General features: G+C 49.7%; 1 protein-coding gene across 1 annotated transcript in view; it reads right to left on the reverse strand.

The window, feature by feature from the left end:
* Window positions 1–14,270, reverse strand: part of uacab (uveal autoantigen with coiled-coil domains and ankyrin repeats b) — a 39,135-nt gene that overhangs the window by 17,307 nt on the left and 7,558 nt on the right. The window contains exon 2 of the mRNA XM_062550021.1: window positions 2,456–2,586. Within this exon, the coding sequence (XP_062406005.1) occupies window positions 2,456–2,586 (131 nt within the window). The remainder of the gene's footprint in view (window positions 1–2,455; window positions 2,587–14,270) is intronic.

The following is a 14,270-nucleotide window of genomic DNA, read 5'->3' on the forward strand; positions in this document are numbered from 1 at the left end:
TTCAGGTCTGCAGTCCCCACATTATTTATTCTATTTTTGAAAACGAGGAGGCATGGAGGAGGGTGGGGGGGGGTTAGTAAGGGGAAGCTCTAGAGGTGGGTGTAAAGCTTAACCCTCTTGCAAAACAAGTTAGCATTCCCTGCAACAGCTTTATCAACAGTTATGGAACTACAATGCATTCAAACGAACAGCAACAGTCAGCGGCTGATCTGATCTGAAGTCTGACTGTTCTTATGCCCAGCAGCTTATCAGTGAGTGAGTTTGGGGTCCTCACAAACATTATTCCATGTCAACATATTCGCTGGGAGAGAGCGCTTGATTGGCTTTGATGAGCAGATGTGAGCCTTTGACATCGCACAGAAACACAGCTGAGAGATTTCACTAGACCAAGCCTGCCATTGGAGTCTTTTTTTTTTTTTAATCATAGGTCTACTTGCTGCATCATCCTAATTATAAGAAGAAAACTCCCCCATTGGAGGCACTGGACGTGCATTTAAATGAAGCAGAGGCGGGCCAACCATGCGGAGGCCTGGGGGCCCGGGGGAGGCCAATTAAAAGACAGAACGAGTAATTAATTGTGCAATTGGGCACAACGAGAGCGCCCGACCGCTGCAGCGTGCGCACGTGGAACAATAAGCCCGTCACGGACGACTTCACATCAGAAGGCTGCGTTGGCCTCTTGTGAGGCACGTAGCACCACGTAGCTCTTGCACAAACTATGGGTCATCAAGAGGGGTGGGGTGGGGGTGGGGTGGGGGGGCTGACAGAGACAATTTAGCCTCATATGTCACACTGGTGTTTATTGTGCCGAGCTGTGATTCTCCGCAATCTGCCATGGCGTCCTTGATGGCGACGAACGCACTTGATTTAGGCTCGCAAAATTCTGTCACCTTATTATGAGTCCAGCCCCCCCCCCCCCCCCCCTCCGCTCCGCTCCGACCTGCGGCAGCACAGGCCACTTGTTCTAGAAGCAGCTCATGTGCGGCTGAAAATACCGAGTGTCATATCCCCCGAGATCCAACACTCACTACCAGACGCACAACAATGTGAGCCTAGCGAGCTCCTCAACACGCTACCTCCAGTGCGGAGCTCCGAAAAAGCAGGCTAGCGCTAATTAAAGCCACACCAGAGGCTACTATGGAAAGGTATGGCCGGCTTTGGGTGGTTAGACAAACTGTCCATTTGACAGCTATCAATTACTGTGGGAGGAGCAGCAGCTATGCAGGTTTTAGCGCTAAAGCCTCCGCTGTGTTTGCTTTCATTTAAAAATAACCCGCCAGCTCAGAATCGGCAGCCCCACGGAGTCTACAGCTGGATGTTCAGCTGGACCGTCCCGCTCAACCCAACCGGGGACGAATCCTGCAACTGCACCAAATCCTAATTCTAATTTTACTTTGTGCGCTAACTCCTTTCCTGCCCGAGAGAGGCCTGGCCAAGCCCAGCGGACCACAGGCTGCTTGCCATAGCTGTAGCCGGAGCCGGAGCCTGGCCTGAACTCTGCACAGCAGTAGTCCTCAGAGCTGATTACACACAAACACAATCCCAGCTAAAGGGATGAACTGGAAAAACCAGGAGCACCGTAGCAGATCCTACTGTGAATCACTTCCATGAGCGGCCACCGGGGGCGCCGGGTTGGCAGCAAGCATGTCCCCATCCATCTAGACAGGTCTTCAGTGGGGGGTAGAGAGAGATCGGTGTTGGCATGCAGGATAGGGTGGGGTGGGGTGGGGTGGGGTGGGGTTACACAGGGGGAGGGCGAGGGGGCAAAGCTGCTTGTGGTGATGTCATTGGGAGGGGGCCGGCAGTGGCAGAAGGGGGAAAACGGTGATGTCATGCGGAGTTTATGTCACTCGGTAGGTAGCGCGTGCCCCCCCGACCTTGTTTTGCACACCATTGTCGGGCCGATAGGCCGCCAAAAATAAAAACAAACAACCATTCTGTTCCTCACAGCGGAGACAGACATTCTTGCAGAGTGACCAACAGCTTCCACGGAACTCACTCCATGTTGGGCCACAGCGGGAGGAAAAACGGGAATAACAGCGCAACTCACTTCTGCTTAACACAACACAAACGCTACCATGTCTGGCTATGCAGCGAGTCGCCACGGGCAGCGTGCTGAAAGGTGCCTACTACCCATGACTCATGGCTCGGTGCACAGTTACGAGGACTCGGAGGGCATGACAGCGTTAGACCTTTAGGAAGAGTGTGCTGAATGCTGATAGAGGCAGAGGGAAGGGGGCATCGGGGTTAGAGTTTTGAGGGGGCTTAAGAGCTAGGGTTTGGGGGAAGCATCAGTTAGAGTTTTGGGGTGCTTTGGGGGAGGGCTGGAGGAAATGAAGCAAAAGGGTTATGCTTTTGAGGGGGGAAAAGAGTTAGGTTTTGGGGGAGGCATCAGTCAGGGTTTTGGGGCGTTTTGGGGGAGGGCTGCGGGAGGTTTAAAGGGGGTAGCACTCACGCAGATCTCCCCTCCACGTCCAGCTTGGTGGGGATGATGCCCTTCTTGCTCAGCACGGCGGCCACCTTGTCCACCTCGCCGCGTTCCACCGCCTTCATCAGCCGATCATCATACTTGTTCCAGTCTGTGTTCTGAGAGGGGGAATTTACAGACACTTAGTCAAAACACCATTCAGCTCAAGTTTAGCTACAAAAACACAATGGCAGGAAATATTCAGAAGATGCAATCACGCGTAGTAGTACAGTGCACTACAGAGACAGAGTCAGTGATCCCACACACTGAGGAGATGAGGTTAGCAGGCTAGGAGGGCAGACACAAGGGCTGTGTAGGACTTGACCACTCCGAGATTAAAATGAGCTAACTGTCCGGCAACGAAAGCGCTCACACGTGGGGATGTAGGCAAGTCAAGTCCAGCCATTGTTAAGTCACTTAACCAAACAATCAGATGCAGTATACTTCCTACTGCTAATCGACTTGGGGGAAATAACCCACAGACATTCACCACATACTTCTGCAAAACCTGCTAACCACACAGAATGCCTATTTCACAACATGGTGATCAGCAATATAAGCAAAGGGAGAGAAATGAACAGCCTGTGGGGACGCTACTCTCGACAGCACGTTAAAACAAGCCTTTAAGCTGCTCAGAGCACCATATGGCAGCCTCACTGTACAACTGCAGCTCTTGGCTACACACACACACACACACTCTTTGTAGGAAACTGAAAAACATTGTTCCGACTACTGGACAGGTCCAAGTCACTGGTAACACACACACACACACACATCCTTCCCCACCACCCATGTCTGCACTCAAAACAACACAAACACATTGGACATTTCCAAAGCCACTTCAAATCCAGCCGAATACCTACAAAGTATGTGGAAGTGCACTTCAGCCATCGGCTCATGGTGACGGAGGTGCTGTGCTGGTCCTTTGGGATGATGTAGCTTCGCTGAAGTTCCTCTCAAGATAAAGTCAACTCCCCCCCCCTTTTGCCCTTTCTGTTCTGTTCACAGAAAGTCACTCAGCCAGCGAGTGAGGGGGGGATTTGTTTAGGCAAAAAAAAAAAGCGTCTGAGAGCAGCAACAAGTTCCTCTGTGTGTGAGAGTGTGTGTGTCTCAGAAAAGTCCTGTGAGAGCATGGGCAACCAGTGCCTGGCTGATGACCAGGGAGAGTCGTGGGCAGAGTTTTCCCACTGCTGCCCAGCCCGAGAGCTGCTCTCCCTGAGCCCTCATCCCTGCACTACTGCACACACACAAACACACACGCACGCACACACACGCACACACACAGGCAGGCAGGCAGGCAGACGGGAGGCCGTCCCTGGGACAGCCCTGCTCAGCCCACTGCTCCTCCTCCTGCTGCTGCTCCGGCTGAGCCCTCGCTGCTCTGAGCCGAGCGTGTGTGTGAGTGACTGACTGAGGCTGCGCAGGGGCACTCACCTACACACACACACGCGCACACAATCACACACACAGACGCGCTCTCTTGCTCTCTCTCTTTTTCCAGTGAGAGAGGAGATCCTCTCGGCTGCGTGCTGTCCTGTGCCTCTCCCAACAGCCAAATGGCAAGGTCGGCCAACCCCCTCCCGGTAAATATGTGCGCTCTCTCTCTCTCTCCTGGGTTTTAAAATACCTCCCCCCCTCTCCGGTAAACAGTGCGCAGACAACCCCTCAGACTGGTTACCTCTTTATTTTTTGACCCTCCAACCTTTCCCCTGTGGCTGATTGGCAGGCAGGCTCCGAGAATAACCCCGAGCCGTAGCATGCTACGGGCATGAGTAATTGCGGTGGGTGTCAATCCAGGGAGAAACAAGGCCAGCCAAGAAGGAACCTTGCTTGCTTGCGCCGATCGGCATGCACCGCATCTAGAAATATTAACCTAAGAGGAGGAGGGGGGAGGGATGGGGTGGGGGGGGGGGGGGGGGGGATTACGGTTGCAGATTTAAGCGAGCGTCCGCTGGCTTCGGGCCCCACAGGGTACCCTTGCAGGCCCCCCAAACTTTAAAAACTTCAAGCGGCTGCTCTGCCGTGGCGGCTATACTGAGTGTGGACGCAGAGCTGCTGATCCTGCCTGCACGGTAGCTGGATTATGTGTCGGCCGTTTTACAATCAGCTGTCTGGGACCGCGCTACGCCACCACACCTTGGTGGTAAACATTGCACGTACCGGCTATTTCCAAAGGAAGACGTCAGTTTTTTATTTGGAGCCGGGGTGAAAGAAAAACTGTGGGGGGGTGGGGGGTGGTATCAGCAGAGGTGTTGGTGGGCCGGAGGGTGGGTGGTGGGTGGTGGGGGGTGTTGCTGGGATGTGGACGCGTTTCATTTACACATTCTATGCGTCAGGAGGGTCTCCGGTTTCGGCTGCGGGCAGGCCGGTGGCAAACGAGTAGCGCTGTTATTCTGCGTCCATGTGAAAAAGCACCGGTCCTCATGACCTGTCATGTGAAGAGGCCGGTGTCTGGTGTCTGCTTACCTAAACTGCTCTCCCGCATGGAGACAAAGGAACTAAAATGGACCACCTTTAACGCCCTGTTTGTTCGCTTAAATAAGCTCATAGCAGCTCCGGCCTCTGCTTTGGTCAGAGGCTTCTAGGGAACGACAGCCCGCATGTATTTTAGGCCGGACAGTGGAATAGTGAAGATGTTAAAAATGACACAGTTTTGTCACCATACCCACCACTGCCAAGTCGACTAGACCGGCGGCATGCATCGATTCAGACAAAAGTCGGCATGTTATCGAGCGCAGCGCTAAAGAGCTGCGTGTGCTGTATGTCAGCAAGACGTCAGCGAGCGCGATCTGCTCCAGGTGAAGCCCCGTGACATGACTCATGCGTTGAGAGCTCACCTCTATCAATAAGTCTGCGCTGACAGCCCGGTCAGCTGTGGTCTCTGACCTGACGGCTCCTCTCCTGAGCTGGCTTTAATAAACTGGCGGACCTTCTCTTGTCTCTGATTTACGTCATCTGATAAAGGTCATCTTAACCGCAGACTACCAGGCTGCGCCATACGTGCCCGGCGAGACATGCAAGTCTCGCACTAAAGAAGATGGCTCACGCCAAAACAAACAAAACCAGCCTACACATAAAGAGGAACAAAAAGATTGCAGATTGTGGTTATTCATATTCATGACATGTTAAGATGTTACACTATCATAAAATGCTAGAAGTTAGTCATGCACTGCCATATGAAGTCACTAACCGATCAAGTGTAAAGCAAACACTACTCTTCACAAATGCAGGAACTAACAAAGCTCTGGATAAGGGCTCCAATTATTCAGTGTTGCTATAAAAAGACCTTGTTATGGATCATAATATCCCTCAAAAACATTGTGGGCGCATGAGTAAGAAGTCAGGAATTTTCCAAAACAAGGAAAATTCCCTTTTTGAGCACCACGAGTTGCGATAAGACAGACACTTATCCTGGTTTCAACCCCATTAGACTTGCACATTTTTCTTTAGCCTGCTCAACTGCGGAACTGAGCCAAGGCTCAATCCACATCATATCTCCGACTTCCTGTCCATCTGTGTCAGTGAGTGGCCTCCGCAGAGTGCGTGTGCTGACAAAACGGCCCGCTGCTCTGCAGGTGAGGTCTCTACTGGGCTTCGCTGGATGGTGTTGGGCCTCAAAAGAACTGCAGCTCATTCTAAAAGCAATCCCCCGACTTCCTAACAGGAGTACATATCCTAATATCCTGACACATTAAATCCCCCGTGATAAATGCACTTCCCGATACCCGAGACGCTCGGAGCTCTTCAGACGGAGGTCAGAGCGCTTCGCTTGCTCGCTAGCACTCTCTGAATGTGTGAGAAAGTATGTGTGGGGGCATATGGTGCGTGTGAGTGTGCCAGAGACAGAGAGACGAGAGAGACGAGAGAGAGAGAGAGAGAGAGAGAGAGAGAGAGAGAGAGAGAGAGAGAGAGAGATAGAGAGACGAGGGAGAGCAATAGAGAGATTGAGAGAGAGAGAGAGACGAGGGAGAGAGATAGAGAGAGATTTTGGTTGTGTGTATGTGTTTGAGTGTGAAACAGCTAAGTGTCTGGCAGCCAAGCCACCACTGCTAAAAACACCCCCCATCCCCACCCCCCATCCCCACGCCCCATGGCACTGGAGCTGGAGCTGGAGCTGGAGCGGTGGCGTAACAGTGCTGGTGAGTGAGAGTGATATGTGATCTATGGGCTCACTTGGCACCCTACTCAGCCATCTCACTCATCACCTCCGACACGCAACCACCACCTGGACAAGGATGACACCGAGAGGGAGGAGGAGCAGGGGAGAGGGAGGGGGAGAGGAGAGAGGGAGGAAGAGCAGGGGAGAGGGAGGGGGAGAGGGGAGAGGGAGGGAGAGGAGAAGGAGGAAGAGGAGGGAGAGGAGGGGAGGAACAGGGGGAGGAGAGGGAGCAGGAGAGGGAAGATGAGGAGGAGGAGGAGGAGGAGGAGGAGGAGGAGGAGGAGAAGGAGGAGGGGGGGTAGCAGGTCCAAACAAGATGCCCTCTCTCTCTTTCCAGGTGTCCGTGTCTCTGCATCAATCATCTCAGGCCCAGCCCCACGGTCTCACACCTGTGGAAGACATCAGTGCTGCTGATTTAGCCCGCGCTGCCTCAGATGGGAAAACCCAGAGGCCAGAGGGCTGCTGATGACCCTGCTGATGACAGTGGGTTGCCTGGGGCGACGGGCAGAGCTCCCACTCCAGAATGTTCGGTCTTAAAAAGAATGACAAGAGGGGAAGGCCACACCGGAATGTTCTGACTAGCAAAAGCAGGGAAAGGAGGAGACAGTGAGAGAGTGAGAGAGCAAGAGAGAGAGAGAGAGAGAGAGTGAAAGAATAATAGTTCTTTTTTAGAGCTTTTTCAGGTCAAGGCCTTACAAGACCAAGCTCACTCGAGGCAACTGAGAGGATTTCCTGCGAGTGACTGCACATCAAAGACCTTTTAAACTTGGTCTTCCTAGAGCAGGAAAAAAAGATAGAGGGCTTTGCTTCCCTGCTGTGAAATGTGAAAAAATTCCCATGAAGGATCCTGGTAGCACCAGTAATTGCAAAGGAGCATTTCTAAGTAATTCAGGCGAAGAGCACTTAAAGCCACGGAGGAGATGGTCTTGGACTCGATTCGGGGCTCTTCCTTCGGAAACACCCTGGCCTATAGTGTGTGTGTGCATTCTTGACCAGCACGGCTTGTTCAGGTTTCCGAGCAGCGACACACCAATGGCAAATAACACTCTGCTGAGAGGGAATAAACACGTCTGACAGGGGTGTGCAGGGGGTGTCGTAATGGACTGGCTATTTCAAGACCGGCTGACGTCCACTCACACTCAGCCAGCCCAGTGCGAAAGGCAGCAATAAGAGGTACCTGTCGTTATGGAGATTGCAAATTGATGCTTTAATTAGCCACAGTCCGACCACTATGGTGGCTCACACACACACACACACACACACACACACACACACACACACACACACACACACACACACACACACACACACACACACACACACACACACACACACACACACACACACACACACACACACACACACACACACACACACACACACACACACACACACACACACACACACACACACACACACACACACACACACACACACACACACACACACACACACATCCCTGTCTCAGGGGAAGTGGGGTTCACAGTGCACGCCAAGTGTGTAACAGGAGACGGAGAGATAAGAGCGCAAGAAGAGAGGGAGTCAGAGACAGAGGAGGAGAAGAGGAGAGAATGAGAGATCGAGGAGCAGAAAGAGAGGGAGTCAGAGACAGAGGAGGAGAAGAAGAGAGAATGAGAGATCGAGGAGATCAAAAGACAGCAATTATGCAAATCATAACAACATTTGAAACAGAAACCTATGACGTGTGATGCGTGTGTGCGTGGAGGGTCGATCAAAGGCTCGCCACTGATGTGAATGATGATGACATTCAATATTACTAATATTGGTAATATTCAAGGTGGTGAGGGCCTCCAAATTAAATCAAATGTTAGAAATCAATCAATGTCCCCACCAAAGCTGAGACCAAACCTACGCCCTTGCGTGTGATTCTAAATCTGTTGGCAGGGATGGGCAAAAACACATGGATTTTCAAAATAAAATCTCCAATACTGTACCTAGACTGGGTAAACCCAGCCCGATCTGATTTTCTCCTGCAGCTCAGGCAGGAAACCTCCAAATTTTTCTATCCTACTTCCATTACAAATCTGTGGGGACCAATCACAAACTGGCTTATCCAACTGCCACACCTGGATTGTTGGTCTGATTGGTTGAAGACTAATGTTCAATCTTAAAAGATTACGCTTGGGGCCCCAGTCGTGGCGCGACTGGCTGGGGCACCTGCACCGCACGCCGGCGACCCGGGTTCGATTCCCGCCCCGTGGTCCTTTCCGGATCCCACCCTACTCTCTCTCCCACTCGTTTCCTGTCACCCTTCACTGTCCTATCTGATTAAAGGCATAAAAGCCCAAAAAAATATCTAAAAAAAAAAGATTACGCTTGGTCTGGTGATAGCCAAGCTATCAAATACCCTAATGTTCAGTGCATCAACTTGAACTACAAAAATACATTACAGATATATCAGAATAAAATACTGTATAGGCCTATTTGTATTTTGTATTTTGAAAGTGCTAAAACTATGGGGGGCGCTGTGGCGCAGCAGGCTACAGCACTCCATGTGCTGGTCCGAGTGCCCACGGGGACCCAGGCTCGAATCCGGCCTGCGGTTATGTCCCGATCCCACCTCTCTCTCCCACTTGTTTCCTGTCTACTCTTCACTGTGCTATACAATAATAACAACAGGCAAAAAGGGCAAAAATATATACTTAAAAAAAAATCCATATCTGTCTATTTAATCTGTTCCTTCATCAGTACACTGACACTGTTAATTAAGTGGACAGTATTCATCAGGGCATCCGTTTCTCCCTACACCTACAAGACTGCTATAACCTGCAAACAATCAACAGATCAATTTTGATGACCTGCCTGTTACATCTCATAGCCTAAATACTGTATTAAAGATGCACTCAAAAAGTCAACTAAACATGTCAAGGGGTAGTGGAGACAAGTCATCATTGCATGCCCAGATTGAGCAATATAACTGGGCAACCACCAATTGGTTCTCAAGAAACTGATCATTATATTTTGTAAAAAAGGGAGTGTTTTTTGTCAGCGACCTACAAGTGACTCATCTTGCACTGAATCATCTTCCTGAATCTCAATAATATGATCACAAGTCTGGACACGCCAAAAGTAGACTGTTAGTTTTACCAAAAATATGTGGCAGTATTTATAAACTACAAAAATATGCACCTATAATGTATTATTTTGTTACAAAAAAATACTATTTTGTATTTAAAATACTTATTTAAAATACATGTATCAGAAATACACTGAGAGTGATTACATTTAAGTTGCAAGCCTATCGTTATCGTTGTGTCTGCCGTGGTTAACATACGACATTACCAAATGTTAGTGATTGAAATCCAATGATTTAAAACTTCAGACAAGCGTCCACCAACCCGGAAATAAAAGTTTGCCAATGGACCTAGGCCAGACTCTCTGCAAAGTCAGAGTCTAGTATCCAGACTAGAACCAGCCACAATACACAGATATAACATAATATACTACGTGGGTCACCAGTTCTTCATACATCTAGGCTTCATTGGAGCTCCATCATGTCCTGGTCATGACCACATTAAAGACTGTAAGACAATTTTCCAGCTCCACACTGCCTAGACAGTACAGCAATAGAAAAGAATGACTTCTGGACGCAAGTCAAACTTGAACAACTCCATCCAACAAACACAAACTGACGGCACACGTAGTGACCCAACTGTTGGTGCTTGTTGGGGCAGGGTGTAAGCACCTTTCTTCTTCACCTAACACAGACTGACTGTTTAGACTGTACCTCTCCATGCCGTGTCCATCTAAGGGGAAATGAGAGGCTGGGCAAGGCAGAGACAAGGCACCAGACACGCACAGAGAAGGCTCTTCTCGTTCGTCTTTTTATCCATCCTCCCTTCCTTCCTTCCTTCCTTCCTCGGTCCTCCGGCTCGTTCCCACTGATCTATAAAGAATGATGGGGCGGCAACAATGGGGTAGTCTAGTATCCAGTGTTCTTTATAGATCAGTGGGAGCGAACCGGAGGACCGAGGATCGAGGAGAGAGGAGAGAGGTTTAGAAGGGGCCAGAGAGCACCAGGGCCAGGCACACACTCCTTCCTCTCCTGGGAGGAAGCGTAGCCCGGGAGGTCCCCAGTGGCCGCCCAATTTCACGGCCATGTGTCCGGCCAGCTGCCCAGCTGCAGACGTCCACTTGGCCAGTCCAATACGACCTCTGACCTGGAGGTCATGCCACCTCCCTGCTATTTCCCCCCCTTACTTCCGACAGCAGGTTGGAGCTAGAGGGATCCACTTTCTGTTGACCCCACTAACCTTTTTCCTATTTGGTCCACGAATACACACGCACGCACACACCACACACACACACACACACACACAATCAATCTGTTCAAAAGCCATACCCAGCTCTGGCACATTCTACATGGGATGGCCGACTTGAGTGCTGTGAACTGTGCTGCCACCAACCATACATGCTGAGAACTGCAAACATCCAAACAAAAGTTAGAAAACAGAGTTAGAAATTCACTGCTTACGTAACATTTTCTGGTCAATAACTTTGTGCACAGAAAGTAAAGTATGAAAGCATAGCGAGGCCATATAAAATGCATGAATAGTCAGCACAACAGAAGTCTCAGAGAGAAAATACAAAAAAAAACAACAACAAAAAAACATACAGAATACAGAATACAGGGGCCACAGCTGAATTTTACAGGGCACACTAAGCCAGATCGTCTCAGGGCACCCGCACTACTCCACTGAAGTACACTGGGAGAGAACAACTTTTACATAAAACACAAAAAAGCAGCAGATGACCTGACATCCGTGACCAAGAGTTGGAATCTACAGTGGAGATTATCTGATAAAAGCCCTCTCTCGATTTACAATACAATTTGATTTTATTCATTACAAACACAGGGTGAGATTTCCAAAACACTTTGTTTTTCTCTTCAGAACATGATCCAGCGCAAAAGAATCCGATTCAAACAGCTCCAGCACAAACAAGCCCCCAGCCCCGTTGGGTTTCACAGAGGAAGTTGTAAATTTGATATCACGACCACAAAACCCATACTGCATTTTAAAATGAGCTCTGCCTCCACAAAGCACAGAGCAGGCAATCATTCCTTTCTAAACCTCAACCTCAATAACTCAAAAAGGTCGTTCCCTGCCATTCAACACGTTCACATATCTGAAAATATCTCCCGAATATCAAAACAATGCCACACTAGTCTGAAACCGCATCCAAGCATACTTGGAACACTGTGTTGAAACAAAAGAAATGATAAAAGACAAAATGTGCCACACATTAGGTCCAAAAACAATCCAAAAAAAGAACAACATTCAAACCAAAATTCCTCTCGTGTTTGGAATCGCATTAGCCTGACCTTACGCCTACTCTCTCGGTTATTCACCCCCTTTCACAGGGTCCCCCTGACCAATAAAAATCCCCAAACCCCCAAGCGTGATTGTGACCTCACTGGCACGTTTTAATTCCGCGGCCGCAATAACAGTGTCCCTCGCGGGGACTATGAAAACAGACCGGCTTATTGGTTTTGGCCGGCGGGAGTGGCGTATTGTTCCAGCTGGCTTGCTGACATGCATTTGTGGAGAGGGTTTACTTTACCCCTGTGCGCTGCGGTGCTGTGCTGTACTGTGATGGGCTCCAGTGGACAACGTGGCCCTGCAGGCCAAGAGCGGAGGGGGACTGGACTGGCTGTCCAGCAACAAAAACACTCGGCACTGGTCCAGCAAAGTCACGCAACCCACGCACCCTACGCACCCTCATAACGCTGGACAAACGCCACACACAGCACACACACACACACACACACACACACAAAACACACACACACAAACACACACACACAGCGATAGGTATAGGCTGTGAGCAGGAACGTGTCTGGACTGTGACGCAAGTCTCTGGATGGGGAGAACTAGTGGCAAAGTCGGTGAAATGAGGTGAACCGTGTCAACAGCGTGAAGTGCTGAAAGCGCTATCAGAGCGTCGAGAGAGTTTCTGTGGTCTGTGAAAACAGGGCGGAGACTGAGAGGTATATGTCTGTGTCACCACTCTCTCTCTCTCTCTCTCTCTCTCTCCCTCTCTCTCTCTCTCTCTCTGTGTGTGTGTGTGTGTGTGTACCAGCCCTGAACACATCAGCACTGCTGTAAATCTGCCTCCTCAGCCCAGCAACATTCCAGTAAAGCCCCAAGCATGGCGAGCACAGGCTTGTGCTAAGATGTCACTCCACCCTTTACTCACCACTGACTCAGAGGGGCCGTCTCTGCCTGTCTCCTGCGCTCCCACTCCTTTTTTGGAGAAAAGTCAGGGAATATAATAGAGGATGTCTGGTTCACTGTTGCTTGAGTCATGGAACAGACATTTACTACAGTATACCTGTCAATTAACAGCAAACCACCCTGCAGTACCCTGCATTACCTCTGGAGGGCAGTAGTTAGGAAAGACAACAGAAAGGTCTGATAACCTCTTATGAATAATTTCAACTGTGAGCAGCTTACCACAGGCACATTTTTATTCAAAACGAATTGCTGAAAGGGACAAAAAGAAATCCTGCCAGACTTGCTGGGTGCTGGTATATTGCAGTAATACATTTCCTGCTGTTTCTCCAAGTGAGAGGTTCAGAGGGGGAAGCGACGACTTCTCACATGGCTCATGAGCCTCTGGCTGTGCAGCGGGGAAATCCCTTCTTAAATAACTTTCAATTAGAGTGATGGAGCCTTTTCATTTTTTTTTTTTAACCCCCAAGGGTAAAAGGTGGGGGGTTGTGTCCCCAGTCGTGAGTCTCGATCCCCTGGCTGTGCGGCAACGTTTTCTGTCGAGTTCCTGTGGCGTGAGGCGCTCTGGGCTCTGCCCCGGATGTGTGGCCCTGTAGCGCTGTGGCTCAGGCGAGGGGCCACGGGTAAATCTCCCACAAACCCCCCTCACCCACGGACATGTCCGAGCGCACGCACGCACGCATCCCCTATCTGGGCCGAGAACAAAACAAGCACGGACACAACATGTGACAACAATAAAGCCTGCTGACGGCTACTGTTGGCTCAGCGGGTAGTGGCTAGCGGATGCTAGACTTTGATGATGTTTTGATGCCATGATGAATCAGCACCATTGAGTGTGAGTATGAGAAATGAACCATGTGTGATCTTCGTCATCCAATGCACTACAGTATATATAAGCCTGCTCTGTCTTTGTGAATTGATTTCTTTGGGCAAATTTTTGTCAATTTCACTATCAGTACATTCTCCAGAGACGTCTTTTTGAAAAAAGAAAACAACCCCAGAAAACTGATATTACATTCCAGGAGTTTTTCAAGAGCATTGAATAAGACAGTGGGAAACCCATTTGGAGTGTCAAATTGCATCTCACGATCTGTGCACTGTGCAGAGAATGTTTTGCATTAAGGTTTGTGCATATCGTTATCTCAGGGCTCCCATTCATCTTGCCTCCCACTGATGTTACTGCACCATAAGTCATCCCGTTCCACTGGCTTAGCTAACCCTCCACTCCAGCTCTGCATTAAATAAAAACTAATCTTCCTCAGCCTCACAATACACCGGCAAGGCACATCAAAGCAAAGGACATTTTGAAATGTCACTTCTGATTCAACGTGGAATCTACAAGAAAACCACAAGAAAACCACAGACTGATAAGCTCTGACACACAACCTGT

Source organism: Sardina pilchardus, chromosome 11 (genome assembly GCF_963854185.1).
Source record: "Sardina pilchardus chromosome 11, fSarPil1.1, whole genome shotgun sequence".
In the NCBI taxonomy this organism is placed as follows: domain Eukaryota; kingdom Metazoa; phylum Chordata; class Actinopteri; order Clupeiformes; family Clupeidae; genus Sardina; species Sardina pilchardus.